Source organism: Falco naumanni, chromosome 6 (assembly GCF_017639655.2).
Source record: "Falco naumanni isolate bFalNau1 chromosome 6, bFalNau1.pat, whole genome shotgun sequence".
In the NCBI taxonomy this organism is placed as follows: Eukaryota; Metazoa; Chordata; class Aves; order Falconiformes; family Falconidae; genus Falco; species Falco naumanni.
In genome coordinates, this window is record NC_054059.1 from 52661606 (window position 1) to 52674692 (window position 13087).

At 40.2% G+C, this 13087-nt stretch overlaps 1 protein-coding gene across 1 annotated transcript in view; it reads left to right on the forward strand.

Moving 5' to 3' along the window:
- Positions 1 to 13087, forward strand: part of MAP3K5 (mitogen-activated protein kinase kinase kinase 5) — a 107969-nt gene that overhangs the window by 80246 nt on the left and 14636 nt on the right. The window contains exons 15-23 of the mRNA XM_040598352.1: positions 75 to 208; positions 4492 to 4619; positions 6354 to 6490; positions 7129 to 7234; positions 8216 to 8373; positions 8841 to 9018; positions 9790 to 9810; positions 11844 to 12021; positions 12122 to 12290. Coding sequence (XP_040454286.1) covers positions 75 to 208; positions 4492 to 4619; positions 6354 to 6490; positions 7129 to 7234; positions 8216 to 8373; positions 8841 to 9018; positions 9790 to 9810; positions 11844 to 12021; positions 12122 to 12290 — 1209 coding nt within the window. The remainder of the gene's footprint in view (positions 1 to 74; positions 209 to 4491; positions 4620 to 6353; positions 6491 to 7128; positions 7235 to 8215; positions 8374 to 8840; positions 9019 to 9789; positions 9811 to 11843; positions 12022 to 12121; positions 12291 to 13087) is intronic.

Below are 13087 nucleotides of genomic sequence, written 5' to 3' on the forward strand. Positions count from 1 at the left end.
CTGTAGTTGTGAGCAAAGGGTCAAATGGAATAAATGTTGTCCCTCTATTTCATTTAATGTTATTTGCTTTGCAGTACGATTATGAATATGATGAAAATGGCGAGCGAGTCATTCTGGGGAAAGGAACTTACGGCATTGTATATGCAGGACGAGATTTGAGCAATCAAGTCAGAATTGCTATTAAAGAAATCCCAGAGAGAGACAGCAGGTATGGTAACTGTGGCTGGTTCCAAATTGTGTGTGTTACATCATTTCATCAGTAATGTGATCAACCAGTTCGCTGATCAAGGAGTACTTCTTCTACAAAGCTGCTAATAAATTACCTGTCTGTGGTATATAATTGGTGTTCCCTGTCTTTGTAACTAGATGTTTCCAAGTTGTGAAATAGATTGATCACAACTAAGAACTTAGATGTTACTGTGTTTGGTGCTAGTAGTTTATGCTGAAGAGCAGAATCTCATTCAAATACCTAGTGATAAGCCCTGTCTACTTAGACATGCTCAGGAGTGTCCTTATAAAAGAACTACTGAAATTCATGATTTGCACAGTCCTGTAAAATTCTGACCCTGGATTGTGATAAAGTCATTTTCCTTTCCTGTTTGTGCGTCATTTATTATAAAGCCTCTTAACATTAGAATAAATCATGTGGAGTGATCTTTTTGTCCACAATTTTTAATGCAGAGTTTCTTTATATATGTATTGCCCTCATCTATAAAGGCTGCCACGTAAAGACCAAACACTTGACTTCCTTAGTGCTTGTATATGTGGAGGCTTCCAGTGCATCCTATTTTGAAACACGGATTTCCACACATATTGTGGTAAAAGTGATAGCAAGTCTAAGGATAAGATTTTTTTCAAATGAAACTGACTGTATTAAACTGTCGAGTTATTCTTAAATTCTACAGTAGCCTTTGGTTTTTGTAGTCAGGTGTTGTACAAGCTGCTGCTTAACAGGTGACTGGAGTGCCTGCATCTTTAAAGTGCCTCTCAGACAGACTGTAAAATGTTATCAGAAAACTGTGACTCAGGCTTCTGTTCAGGAAAGCTATGAGAACTAGGAAATAGTGTCATTGTCATGGTTGGTAACAGAAAGATAAATCCCTCCTTTCCAAATGGTTAAAGAAATAATTTTTATGAAGGAAGCTCTTCTGATAAAGACAGAACACTGCTTGGTAACAGGAGGAATTGCATGCTAAATGAATGTGGGTAAAATGTGAAGTGTACCAACCGGTAAATTTTTGTCCATCATTTCAGTCGGGAATAGAATCCATATTTCCAAGTTTCTTGTCTTCTTTTGCCCATTTGGTTGTGATCTAATGGATAATCTGTCCTTCAGCAGGATTTCCCATACTTTGGCATGCAGCATTTCCTCTGTAGGAGGAAATAACTGTATCCTTTGTGCAGTGTTCAATCTACAACTAATATCAGGAAGTCCTTACACAGCAGTTGTCTTAGGGTGTGCTAGTATTCAAACCAGTAAATAAAAGAGGCTATTCTAACCCACCACAGTGGCTGTTATTCTTCTTTTGTCTAGAATGTATGTCCCTGGGGGTAAAACCAATTGTTGAAAAACAGCATTATTCTCTACAACCTATGCAGCATCAAGTGTTGTTATTTAAATTGTGTTGGAGCCTCGATGTTGACAGGATACTGTGCGTTAACTCTTAAGTTTTCTTTGTGTAATTTACAGACTGGAGGGTCAGTAATGCCACCTGGTGTCCTAGCTCAGTTTCTTTTTCATGGGTCTCTCTTGCCGGCCTACTTTTGGTTATTCTGTCCTTACTTGACGTTTAAAAAATTAATCCTTCTAAATGTTTTGAATCCATGTATATATTGACTGTTCAATATGGATATGTGTGTGGTCTAATAACTTTTCCATACTCCTAATATTTTAAAGATCTAGAACTTAGATTACAGAATCCTTCCATCCTCTATATTGTTGTAAAATTAAGTTCAAGGTGTGTTATTTCTCAGAGGTTACGGCCTTATTACATAAAACAATCACGTGGCTCAAAATAGAGTTGCAACTTTTGTATGTGCTAAGAAGAAATCTGTTGTTTGTAATAACTGTGGTTAATAGAAGGATAGCCTGAATAGAACAGTAACTACTTTAAAGGAAAACAAAACCCCAGATTGTCTTCCCCAATACACATTTTTAAAAGAATTATCAGTGGAAAAGGTTTCAGCTTCAATATGCAAAGCATACTGGAAAAGAGATTACTAAAAAGTGTTAGTCATTCTTCTAAACTTTCAAAAATATTTCTGGGATGAATTTCAGGTATTATTCTTTTTATGACAAAGGAAGAAATAGTTATTAATTCATTTCTGATTAACTATAACCTGATATTTTAGCACTTTGATAGAAATCTATAGAAAGAAAAGGATTAATCTCTGAAGCTAACTCTTACCATGTTCAAAGTAAAAACGACCATCTTTTGGATTCATAAGAAATAATTACGTTCTGAGTCAGGTCAGAGCATGGCCAGAAATTGAATTATTTTTGTGCAATAAGCAGTGAGTCTTTGATACTGCTATATGTTAAATAAAAGCTACTGAATAGTTTACTTAATTGTCAGGAAATGTTAGATTGTGGAGACACATTCTGAAAGAAAAGGAAATATTCCTGCAATGCTGTTGCCCTCAATGCATTTCCAGTAGTACACAGTAGTACCAGTGGCCATATCGACTTTCCAAGTTAAAGTGAAGTCACGTTGTGTAGATAATAAGATCTAGCTTTCTAGGATTTAGAATTTGCCTTTCTTCGTACTATTTAAAGTCTAATGACTAAGATTTAAAATAACAAAAGCTTCATCCCACTGGAGAATTTTCTTATGGCTTTATTTTATTTGCTAAATTATTTTAGTTGGTCAAGACACAATTAACTGTGGAGTTTAAAAATGCAGGGGGAAGAATTATAATGGTCTTGCTGTTGCTGCTTTGCATGAATATCCCATTAATAGAACTCAGTAATCTTTGATGGTTTTGCATTTCTGAATGACTAACAGTGTAGTCAGGATATGTCATGTGTGGAGAAGCAAGCCAAACCTCAAATTATTTCTTAGCAAATAGACTCAGACTTGCATAATCACACTTTTCATTAACCAAATACTTGCTTTGTTTTCTGTAACAGTTGTTTTCCAGAGGGATATTCAGAATGCCCAATTATTTTTATTTTTTTTCCTCCACTTTTTTAAGAGTTCAGCCTTCACTTGTAGCCTGATGCTGCTGTTAGGGTGAGCTAGTAAGTACCTGCTCCAAAAGGGAATAAAGTTCACAGGCACTTCTCCCCTAACTTCAGCTGTGTTTGTGCTTTGATTGCATTCCTGGCACTCAGCAGGGTCCAGGAAGATCCAGCCCCTGGATTTGAGGCAGCAGGAAGCTACCCCTCCTACCAATAAGTAAATAAAAGTTTTCTACCAGTTCATTAGGGGACGAGAATGTACCAGTGTTGATGCGAGGTCTATGCTGAGAGCAACCCGCTGAAGGTGGCAGGGGAACTACTCCTTTTGGTAGCAAGTAGCCGCAAGATTGAGTTTGCTGTTGATGTTTAGTACTCCCTCAGTATAAGCTTCCGAGTGTGTCTTCCACTTGCGAGAAGGAGCTGCAGAGTTCTGAGCATCTGTACCGGCAGAAGGAGGCCTTTGCCCATCTATTTCAGCTAGCCTGAAGGTCACACTGCAGATGTTAATGCTTTGGTGAACATAGCCACCAGACTCAGCATATTGTCTATGTTTTGCCACACGATACGCAGAACCTGGCAGCTGACTTCATTTCAACTCACCCGTGGCTGGAAGAAGAGTGTTAGGAGCACATCACCTGCTGGGCCCTGGTGGTGTTCCATACTGGAGAAGAATCTGGGCTCTGGAAACCACCTTGGCAAAAAGACTGCTGAAAAGCTTACATCTCTGACAAATATTTTACCTTGGACTAAATTACATTTGATAAAACTCTTTCGATCGGTTCTTCTGAGTGTCTCCCTATGAAGTGATTCCTGTTTTCTTATTCTGATAGCTATCCACTCTTGCTTTCAGATGAGACTCCTACTTCAAATAATTAAAATTTAAATGACAATTTGTTTTCATTGTTGAGGTGATTTGAATTATGCACTAACTTTATGGTTTACTAGTTCACTTTGGCACTAGTCTGAGTCCAATCACTTGCCGAACTGTTTATTCTCTTCAAGTTAGTCTGGAGAGGAGTTAATTTTCCACAAATTTTATTCTGCTCCGTCTGTGTGTGTATGATTATAATATTGTGTGTGTATTTAGTCCTAATAATATATATATATATTGTTATGTGTATTTAACTATTATTACATAATTTTTTAGTATGTGGTGGTCACAACCGCTGTTGTTAAGTGCATATAACACATAGTCATTTTCAGTGTAGATGTGTTTCATGGGACCTCAAATAAAACTTAAACTGCTACAGTAAACACAAGACTTTCCTCCTGAAGTTCAATATTGAATAAACTGCTTCTTTTCTTTCCAGGTACTCCCAACCTCTGCATGAAGAAATAGCTTTGCATAAGCATCTCAAACATAAGAACATTGTCCAGTATTTAGGTTCTGTTAGTGAGAATGGCTTCATTAAGATATTCATGGAACAGGTGCCAGGTGGTAAGTTGTGGGGGTGACTGGTTTGGTGGTTCATTGGCCACTTTGGTTTTTAACATTTTAAGAGTATAAAAACTCTATTACTCCCCTTCTCAGCTGGGCAGGGGAGAGAAAATACAATGAAAGGCTCATGGGTTGAGATGAAGACGGGGAGGTCATTCACCAATTACTGCCATGGGCCAAACAGACTTGACCTGGGGGAATTAGTTTATTACCAAACAAATCGGAGCAGGATAATGAGAAACAGAACCAAAACTTAAAACCACCTTCTCTCCACCCCTCCCTTCTTCCTGGGCTTAGCTTTACTCCCAATTTTCTCTACCCTCCCCTTCCCCCCACACCACCACCAGTGGTGCAGGGGGATGGGGAATGGGGCTGCGGTCAGTCCATCATACGCTGTCTCTGCTGCTCTTGCCCCCTTAGGGGGAGGACTTCACCCTACTCACCTGCTCCAGCGTGGGGTCCCTCCCACAGGAGACAGCTCTCCATGGACTTCTCCAGTGTGAGTCCTTCCCATGGGCTGCAGTTCTTCATGAACTGCTCCAGCGTGGGGTCCCCCCGATGGGGTGCCGTCCTTCAGGCACAGACTGCTCCAGGGTGGGTCCCCCACGGGGTCACAAGCCCTGCCAGGACCCTGCTCCAGCTGGGCTCCTCTCTCCATGGGTCCACAGGTCCTGCCGGGACCCTGCACCAGCATGGGCTTCCCACGGGTCACAGCCTCCTTTGGGCATCCCCCTGCTCCAGCGTGGGGTCCCCCCATGGGCTGCAGGTGGCTATCTGCTCCACCGTTAACCTCCATGGGCTGCAGGGGCACAGCCTGGCCCACCATGGCCTTCACCAGGGGCTGCAGGGGAACCCCTGCTCCGGCGCCTGGAGCACCTCCTGCCCCTCCTGCCCCGGCCTGGCTGCCTGCAGCGCTGTTGCTCTCACCTGTTCTCACTCCTCTCTTCTCTGGCTGCAATTGCCGTTGCACAGGTTTTGCCCCATCTTAAATATGTTATCCCAGAGGCGCTGCCACCATCGCTGATGGGCTCAGCCTTGGCCAGTGGTGGGTCCCTCTTTGAGCTGGCCAGCATTGGCTCCATCAGACATGGGGAAGCTTCTATCAGCTTCTCACAGATGCCACCCCTGTAACCTCCCTGCTACCAAAACCTTGTCACACAAACACAATACAAAATCAGAGATGATATGTGGTCATCCTGCTAGAAAGATTGTAGCTGGTCTCAGGTGGCTGAGCCCTCCTCAGGTACCTAACACAGGAGAAGGGTGGATTGGTGCTTCTATTTGAGACCAAAGACCTCACAGCAGCTAGACACAACAAAAATCCCACTTCTTGAGCTTAGCTTTTTGAGAAACTGTGGAGTTGGTGTATGTACAGACATATACATATGCACATTCACCCTTTTTCACTCTTACAACGTTTCTCTGAGACAGCTTCTCTCTGGAGAGCAGGTAGGGAGAGAGTGGTTGGATTGAATGGGTTCAGATCCACCTGCTTGCGGAAGCATATGCTTCTCTGCTGCAGCTGAGGCCACTGGAGATACTGAGACTTACTTTTTAATTCCTCGAGCCAGTGATGATGCAAGTAAGCATTTACCTGGAGAGAACTTTGGTTATAGAAGAGATGCCTACACTTGGTTTGGGATTGGTAGTTGTTGTTGCTTTTTTTTTCCTTTGGGGGAGAAGGCAGAATTTAATTAGATTTTTACTCTCACTTTTTTCTCTCCAAAATTATAGGCAGTCTTTCTGCTCTTCTACGATCAAAATGGGGACCACTGAAAGATAATGAGCAGACAATTGGCTTTTACACCAAGCAGATTCTTGAAGGATTAAAATACCTGCATGATAATCAAATAGTGCATCGAGACATAAAGGTAAGAATTTGCAGAGAATTAAGACTGATAGTGTCGTGTAACTGTATAACCATTTATTTGTCCTGTAATTTAAAAACTTTTTTTCCCAAAGGTAGTTCACTGTCACATACCCTCTCTGCTGTTCTGTACTGTGGGTTAGGCAAGTGAACCTTTATGGATTTGAATTTGCACCAACAAAAAGTGGTTTTTTTTTTGTTTTAGAAGAATTGACATACTTAAGATGTGATAAAGTGGATGTTTTTATTTCTGTTTTCATTTACATGATTGACCTTTCATGAAAGCTTGCTAGAAGTGAAGGAGATTGTGGATGGGATATTAGCAGGTTCTTTTCCAAGGAGAATGCAGATGAAAAAGTTGCCTTTTAAAAAAAGAAGAAAATAAAAAAAAGTTTTTTCCCCTCTCTTAGTATTTTTTAACTGTATTCCTGTAGTAGAGAAGTTCACTTTGAGATGAAGTTTCAGATAATAGGATTACATAAAGCAAAAACACTACTGATTCCTCTTTCATCTCCCATTTTAAGAGCCTTAGGAGGTAATTGTTACTTACTAAAGAGCACATTGTAGAAACAGGCTATGCAAGAATTTTTAGATGAAGAGTCAGCAGAGAAAAATAATTGCTCTGAATGTTCTGTTCCTTAGGGTGATAATGTGCTTATCAACACGTACAGTGGAGTGTTAAAGATTTCGGACTTTGGAACTTCAAAGAGACTTGCAGGAATCAACCCATGTACTGAAACATTCACTGGTATGTTGCCAGAGGAGACTCTTTTCTCACTCGAGCTGTCCATGTAGGGTCAGAATCCTCAGCTGCTGAACTTTCAGTGACTTCAAATCAATATAAAAGGTTGCTGCAAGAATAACTTTTTGTATACTTAATCTTAAGCTGTATGCTGTTCTTGTATGCACTGTTCAAAGAGAATGCTGTTCTGGAAGTTCCACTTGAGACATGAAAGTCCTCTACAACAGAAGAGCTGTGTCTTTCCTATGTTTCCTATGTATTTGAGTCTGTCTCTTCTGTGCACGTGACTTTTTCATCTTGCTGATCGAAGGCAAACTTTCTTTTTCTTTCCTGACTGGCTTGGACATCCTGGCTTCACCTCCAGAACTGCTTATCTACAGAGCCTGTCATTAACTTGATCCTCATTATGTTTTGCTAATTTGATTTGAATGTTAAATCATGCAGTAGGTCTAAATTAAATAATTTTGCAAAATGAGAAGTAACTGTTATTTTAATTCCATCCTCTGCTCTTCCATTTCTTCTCTAAATGGAACAGAATGCAGAATCACATGTCAGGTTGATTGTCTTACTTCAGGAAAAGTATTCATATCACCTGCTGTTTCAGGTTCAGATTTCAGGTTTCACTTCCTTTTCCACTCTGGATGCAATTCAAAGTGATCTTCCTTCTAGATCTTAATCTATAATACAGGAAATGAAAATTATGTCTGATCCAAAGCTTGTTGATACCTCCTAGTAAACGTCATTGACAAGTGATATCATCAGATCAGTAGATGATACCAGTTGCTTTTAGCACAAATAATATTTTGAATAGTGCTTTGAGTTTTATGTAGAATGCATATGGAAATTTTTGAATTTTGAATAATAAAGAGTATTTTTTTAACTCTCCCAATATAGCTCACTCCTCAGTGATTTTGTTCCTGTTGTCCTTTAGCTATCTACTTGCCTCATTAGTGCACCTAAGTAAAAAATATAGTATGTTTTAAACAGGTACCCTTCAGTATATGGCACCAGAAATCATAGACAAAGGACCCCGTGGCTATGGGAAGGCTGCAGACATCTGGTCTTTGGGATGCACTATCATTGAGATGGCTACAGGGAAACCCCCGTTTTATGAACTGGGAGAACCGCAAGCAGCTATGTTTAAGGTCAGACTTCTTCCTTGTACAGCTCAGACCAGTATTTGTAAACACAGGAAATCTTATGACTGTTTTGGAGAAGCTAGAATTAGAGCTTGCAGGAATAGAAGGTAAAGGAAATGCTTCATTAGTGAGGATGTTAAGAAGAATGAGCTGATTCAACTCAGTGGGAGTGCTGCATAGTTTTGAAGAGAGTAATGGAGCAATAGCAGCAATTTAGGAGCCTGGGTGTTTAAAAAAAAAAATTAAAATTCAGCTTTGCAAGAGCCTCTACTTGCAATTGGGGGGGGGGGTAATGTAATTGTTTGTACGGTTTGTAATAGTTTTTTTTTCCTCTGAATTAATAAACTGGTTACAGAAAGATAATACCAAAACTTGAGAGCAATATACCACTTCTACTATCTAAAGACTTTTTTGATGCTGTTTAGTGTTGGGAAAACAGCGTAGGCCATTGTTTCTCCCTTTGTTTGTCTCAGGTGGGAATGTTCAAAATACACCCAGAGATTCCTGAATCCATGTCTGCAGAAGCCAAGGCTTTCATACTGCGTTGCTTTGAACCAGATCCTGATAAACGAGCTTTTGCTCATGAGCTGCTTATAGATGAATTCTTGAAGGTTTCAAGCAAAAAAAGGAAGTCCCCATCAAAGCTCTCAGGTAAGTGTTGCTAAACTCAATCTCAAATTTTTCTTTTTTTGATGATACCGTTTCCCGAAAGTGCTGATTTAGTCTTTGAGATGAGCACAGCACATCCCCATCATAGAGGAGCATTCAGTTGTAACCTTCTGTCCCAGCAGCTTGCTGCAGAAATGCTGTCGTAGCAGAGTTCTGTTATCTTGTTGTTACATAGGCGATTTTATATATTTTCTAATAAGGTTTCTGAAAGTCTGTCTATGGTTTTGTGAACTTTTGTGGTGTTTTTTTGGTTTTTAAAATTTGCGTATGTTTTTATTCAAAGAATGTTTGCATAGAGTACATTTTGTGTAAAGTTAGAACATGGTAGTGAGCCTCAGGGGAGTTTTCTACATGAGTAAAATCTTGGTCCCATAGCAAATGTGCATACACTGCATTACTTTTGTTTCATGTACACTTATTTCCTGTAGGGAAGGTAACAAAGGGGTTTTGAGAATAGGAGTGCATATTCTGTGTGTGTGCATATATACATATGAAAATGTCTTCTGCATGTTTTTAGCATGATACCTAAAAGAAATAAAAATAGCAGGTAAAGGAGGTGATCACTTTTAATGCGGTTTCCACCCCCCAATTAAAATCAACTCTAAATCACAATAAATTACACTTCTAGAGATTGCAGACAGGAGAGTCCAGATAGTCCATAAAAATGGGAAGAGAGTTACCCTTTAGACTATGCTTATTTTCTCAGTTCATTTCAGCACATTTAACTTTTTTAATTTTGATTTTCTCCCACAGTTCTTTCAGCTGGCACAAATGGTGAGTTTTAACATACTTCTCTATCAAAACATAACTGTGTAGATACCGTGGTTATCACTTATTCAGGTATAATTTGTCACCCTAAAATGTTGTGAAGAAAAATGGGCACAATTATGAAAATAAGTGACCTTTCTCTGTTAGGAGCCTCTAATTCATTGTGCAGATTTAAGCCACTATTTGTAATCCTACCAGAGTATGGTTTTATTGTCTAGGCAGGTGAGTAATACAAGCTTTGAAGAGCTGCATTGTTGTTACAGGGCCATTTAAATGGCTGTTTTATAGTAGCAATAGAGCTGAGCTTTTTGGAGAAAGATAACATAGATTTTCATTAGGCTAAATTCTATAATTGAGAAAAGTGGCATTCAAGTTGCCTTGTCGCACCTGGGTACAGGATACTCATCTCTTTCAGGGAAAAAAATGGGCAAAGGGGCAGGCACCAAACACACACGTAGTTGCCTTCAAACTTAGTTGCTATCAAAATAAATTTTGAAATGTGCATGTGTGAAATAGGCATGAACAGTTTCTTGCAGTAGTAATACGTGCTCTGGATTTAAAATCAGAAGTTCTGACAACATGCATGTTTATTCATTAGTTTAGTCTTTGATTAGTAAACTTGTACAAATTAGTCTGATAAATCTTATAATGTGTTATAGTATATATACAATACATCTAAGTATATATATATATGTATGTATACCCAGAAAAATAAGATCTTGGAAGGTGCTTGGATGATCTATCCTGTAGAAACATTTTGCTACTACTGAAAGTGCGTACTTGCATGAGATGCATGTTCATGGCCGTGGTGAAGTTAGAATCATAGAATCATTTAGGCTGGAAAAGGCCTTTAAGATCATAAAATCCATTAACCCAGGAATGCCAAGCTCACCACTAAACCATGTCCCTACCCATCACATCTACACATTTTTAAAACACCTCCGGGGATGGTGATTCCACCACCTCCCTGGGCAGCCTGTTCCAATGCTTGACCAACCTTTCGGTGAAGAAATGTTTCCTAATATCCAATCCAAACCTCTCCTGGCACAACTTGAGGCCATTTCCTCTTGTCCTGTTGCTAGTTATCTATCTGGGAGAAGAGACCTGCCCCCACCTGTTTACAGCCTCTTTTCAGGGAGTTGTAGATAGTGATAAGGTCCTCCCTGAGCCTCCTTTTCTCCAGATTAAACCACCCCAGTTCCCTCAACCCAGTTCCTCTTAAGCCTTGTGCTCCAGACCCTTCACCAGCTTCACTGCCCTTCTCTGGAGACATGCTCCAGCACCTCAGTGTCTGTCTTGTAGTGAGGGGCCCAAAACTAAACACAGGATTCGAGGTGCAGCCTCACCAGTGCTGAATACAGGGGGATGGTGCCTGCCTTTGTCCTGCTGGCCACACTTTCAGGTACAAGCCTGGATGCTCCTGGCCTTCTTGGCCACCTGGGCATGCTGCTGGCTCATGTTCAGCCAGCTGTTGACCAACACCCCCAGGTCCTTTCCCGCTGGGCAGCTTTCCAGTGGCTCTACACTGGCACTACGCTCCAGCCTGTAGTGTTGTGTGGGATTGTTGTGACCCAAGTGCAGGATCTGGCACTTCTTGTTGAACTTCATGCAGTTGGCCTTGGCCAATCGATCCAGTTTGTCCAGATCCCTCTGTAGAGCCCTCCTACCCTCAAGCAGATCAACACTCCCCTCAGCTTGGTATCACCTGCAAACTTACTGAGGGTGCACTCGATACCCTTGTCCAGATTGTCAATAAAGATATTGAATAGGACTGGCCTCAGTACTGAGCCCTGGGGAACTGTAAGTGAACTTGCAATGAACCTAGACCCTCCATATCTTAGGAAGCTTTTGAATAAATACAGAACTGAAGGATAAATATTCTGGAAGAATAAGCTTTAGGAGTGTTTCATCAATTTTGTTTTAGTATTTTGTATTGGTGTGGGGGAGACTGGAGTCTTTCTCTTTCCTCTGAAAGAATACACTTCAGAACTGTGATGGCACTATTACATTCTAATTTCTGAATATTCCTATATGAATAGAGTATCTTCGGAGTATATCCTTACCTGTTCCAGTTCTGGTGGAAGATACAAGTAGCAGCAGTGAATATGGTTCTGTCTCACCTGATACAGAATTAAAAATTGATCCATTCTCTTTCAAAACAAGAGCCAAATCCTGTGGAGAAAAAGATGGGAAGGGAATCCGGTCTCTTTTTCTGAGGTAAAGAGCTATCTGGCATTTATGTTATGTGGTAGATTAGGAATGTGTGTATTGGGGTGGTTTTTATGAAGTTTCTTTTCACTGAGTGTATTTCATTCAGCATCCCAGATGAAAATTTTGAGGATCACAGTGCACCTCCTTCACCTGAAGAGAAAGATTCAGGGTTTTTCATGCTGAAGAAGGATAGTGAAAGAAGAGCCACTCTTCACAGGATATTAACTGAGGACCAAGAGAAGGTGGTGAGGAATTTGATGGAAGCTTTGGCTCAGGTAAAGTCATTTCAGAATGCAGCAAAAATTTTATGGAATTTGAATACTTATCTGCAGTTACCTGGAACTTTTGAAATGACATATAGTAAAGCAATTAAAAAATAAAGTTTGATTAAACTAGAAAGTATACACCATGTAAGTTTTTATGGTTTATTATTTTAGGTGGGCTATTAAAAATAGGCTTTAAAATTGTTTGCGCTGCATTACATATGCCTTTTGTGTTGCTTGTGAATGTTACATTACTGGGTATTAGTGCTGGCCAGACAACAGAAAAACATGTTCTCACGGTATTACATTTTGCCAGGGGTTTTCAAATGGGACTAACTGAGGCTGTCAGGTCAACTCATGTAAGACAGATCATCCCCAGGAGGTGATTACTTTGCCCCTCTTTTAGAGTTCTGGCTGACTGCTTTGATGGAGGGAGGTTTAGGTCTTCTAGCCTGCTCTGGCCTTACGTTAGGTTATTGCACAGAAAAAAATGGGGCTGACTGGCCATTACCTTCTAGCTAACAGCCATAAAAGGGTAAAGAGGGGACTAGGGAGAAAATAAATTGCAGCTATTCCTCACAGCAGTTGGGAGCACATATGGAGGGGAGGGAAGATGGAGTAACAGTGGGAGCTACAGCAAACAACAAAATAATTGCAGAATGACCTTTTGGCAGTCCTTTGTGGGGACAATTCATGATGATGTATCAGTTCAGGATGACACCAAATAAATTACAAGTCATTACCATGCTGCTAAATGTTGCAACACTGTAATTGGATGATGTGATTTTTTTGGTTCTTGTTTGTGATGT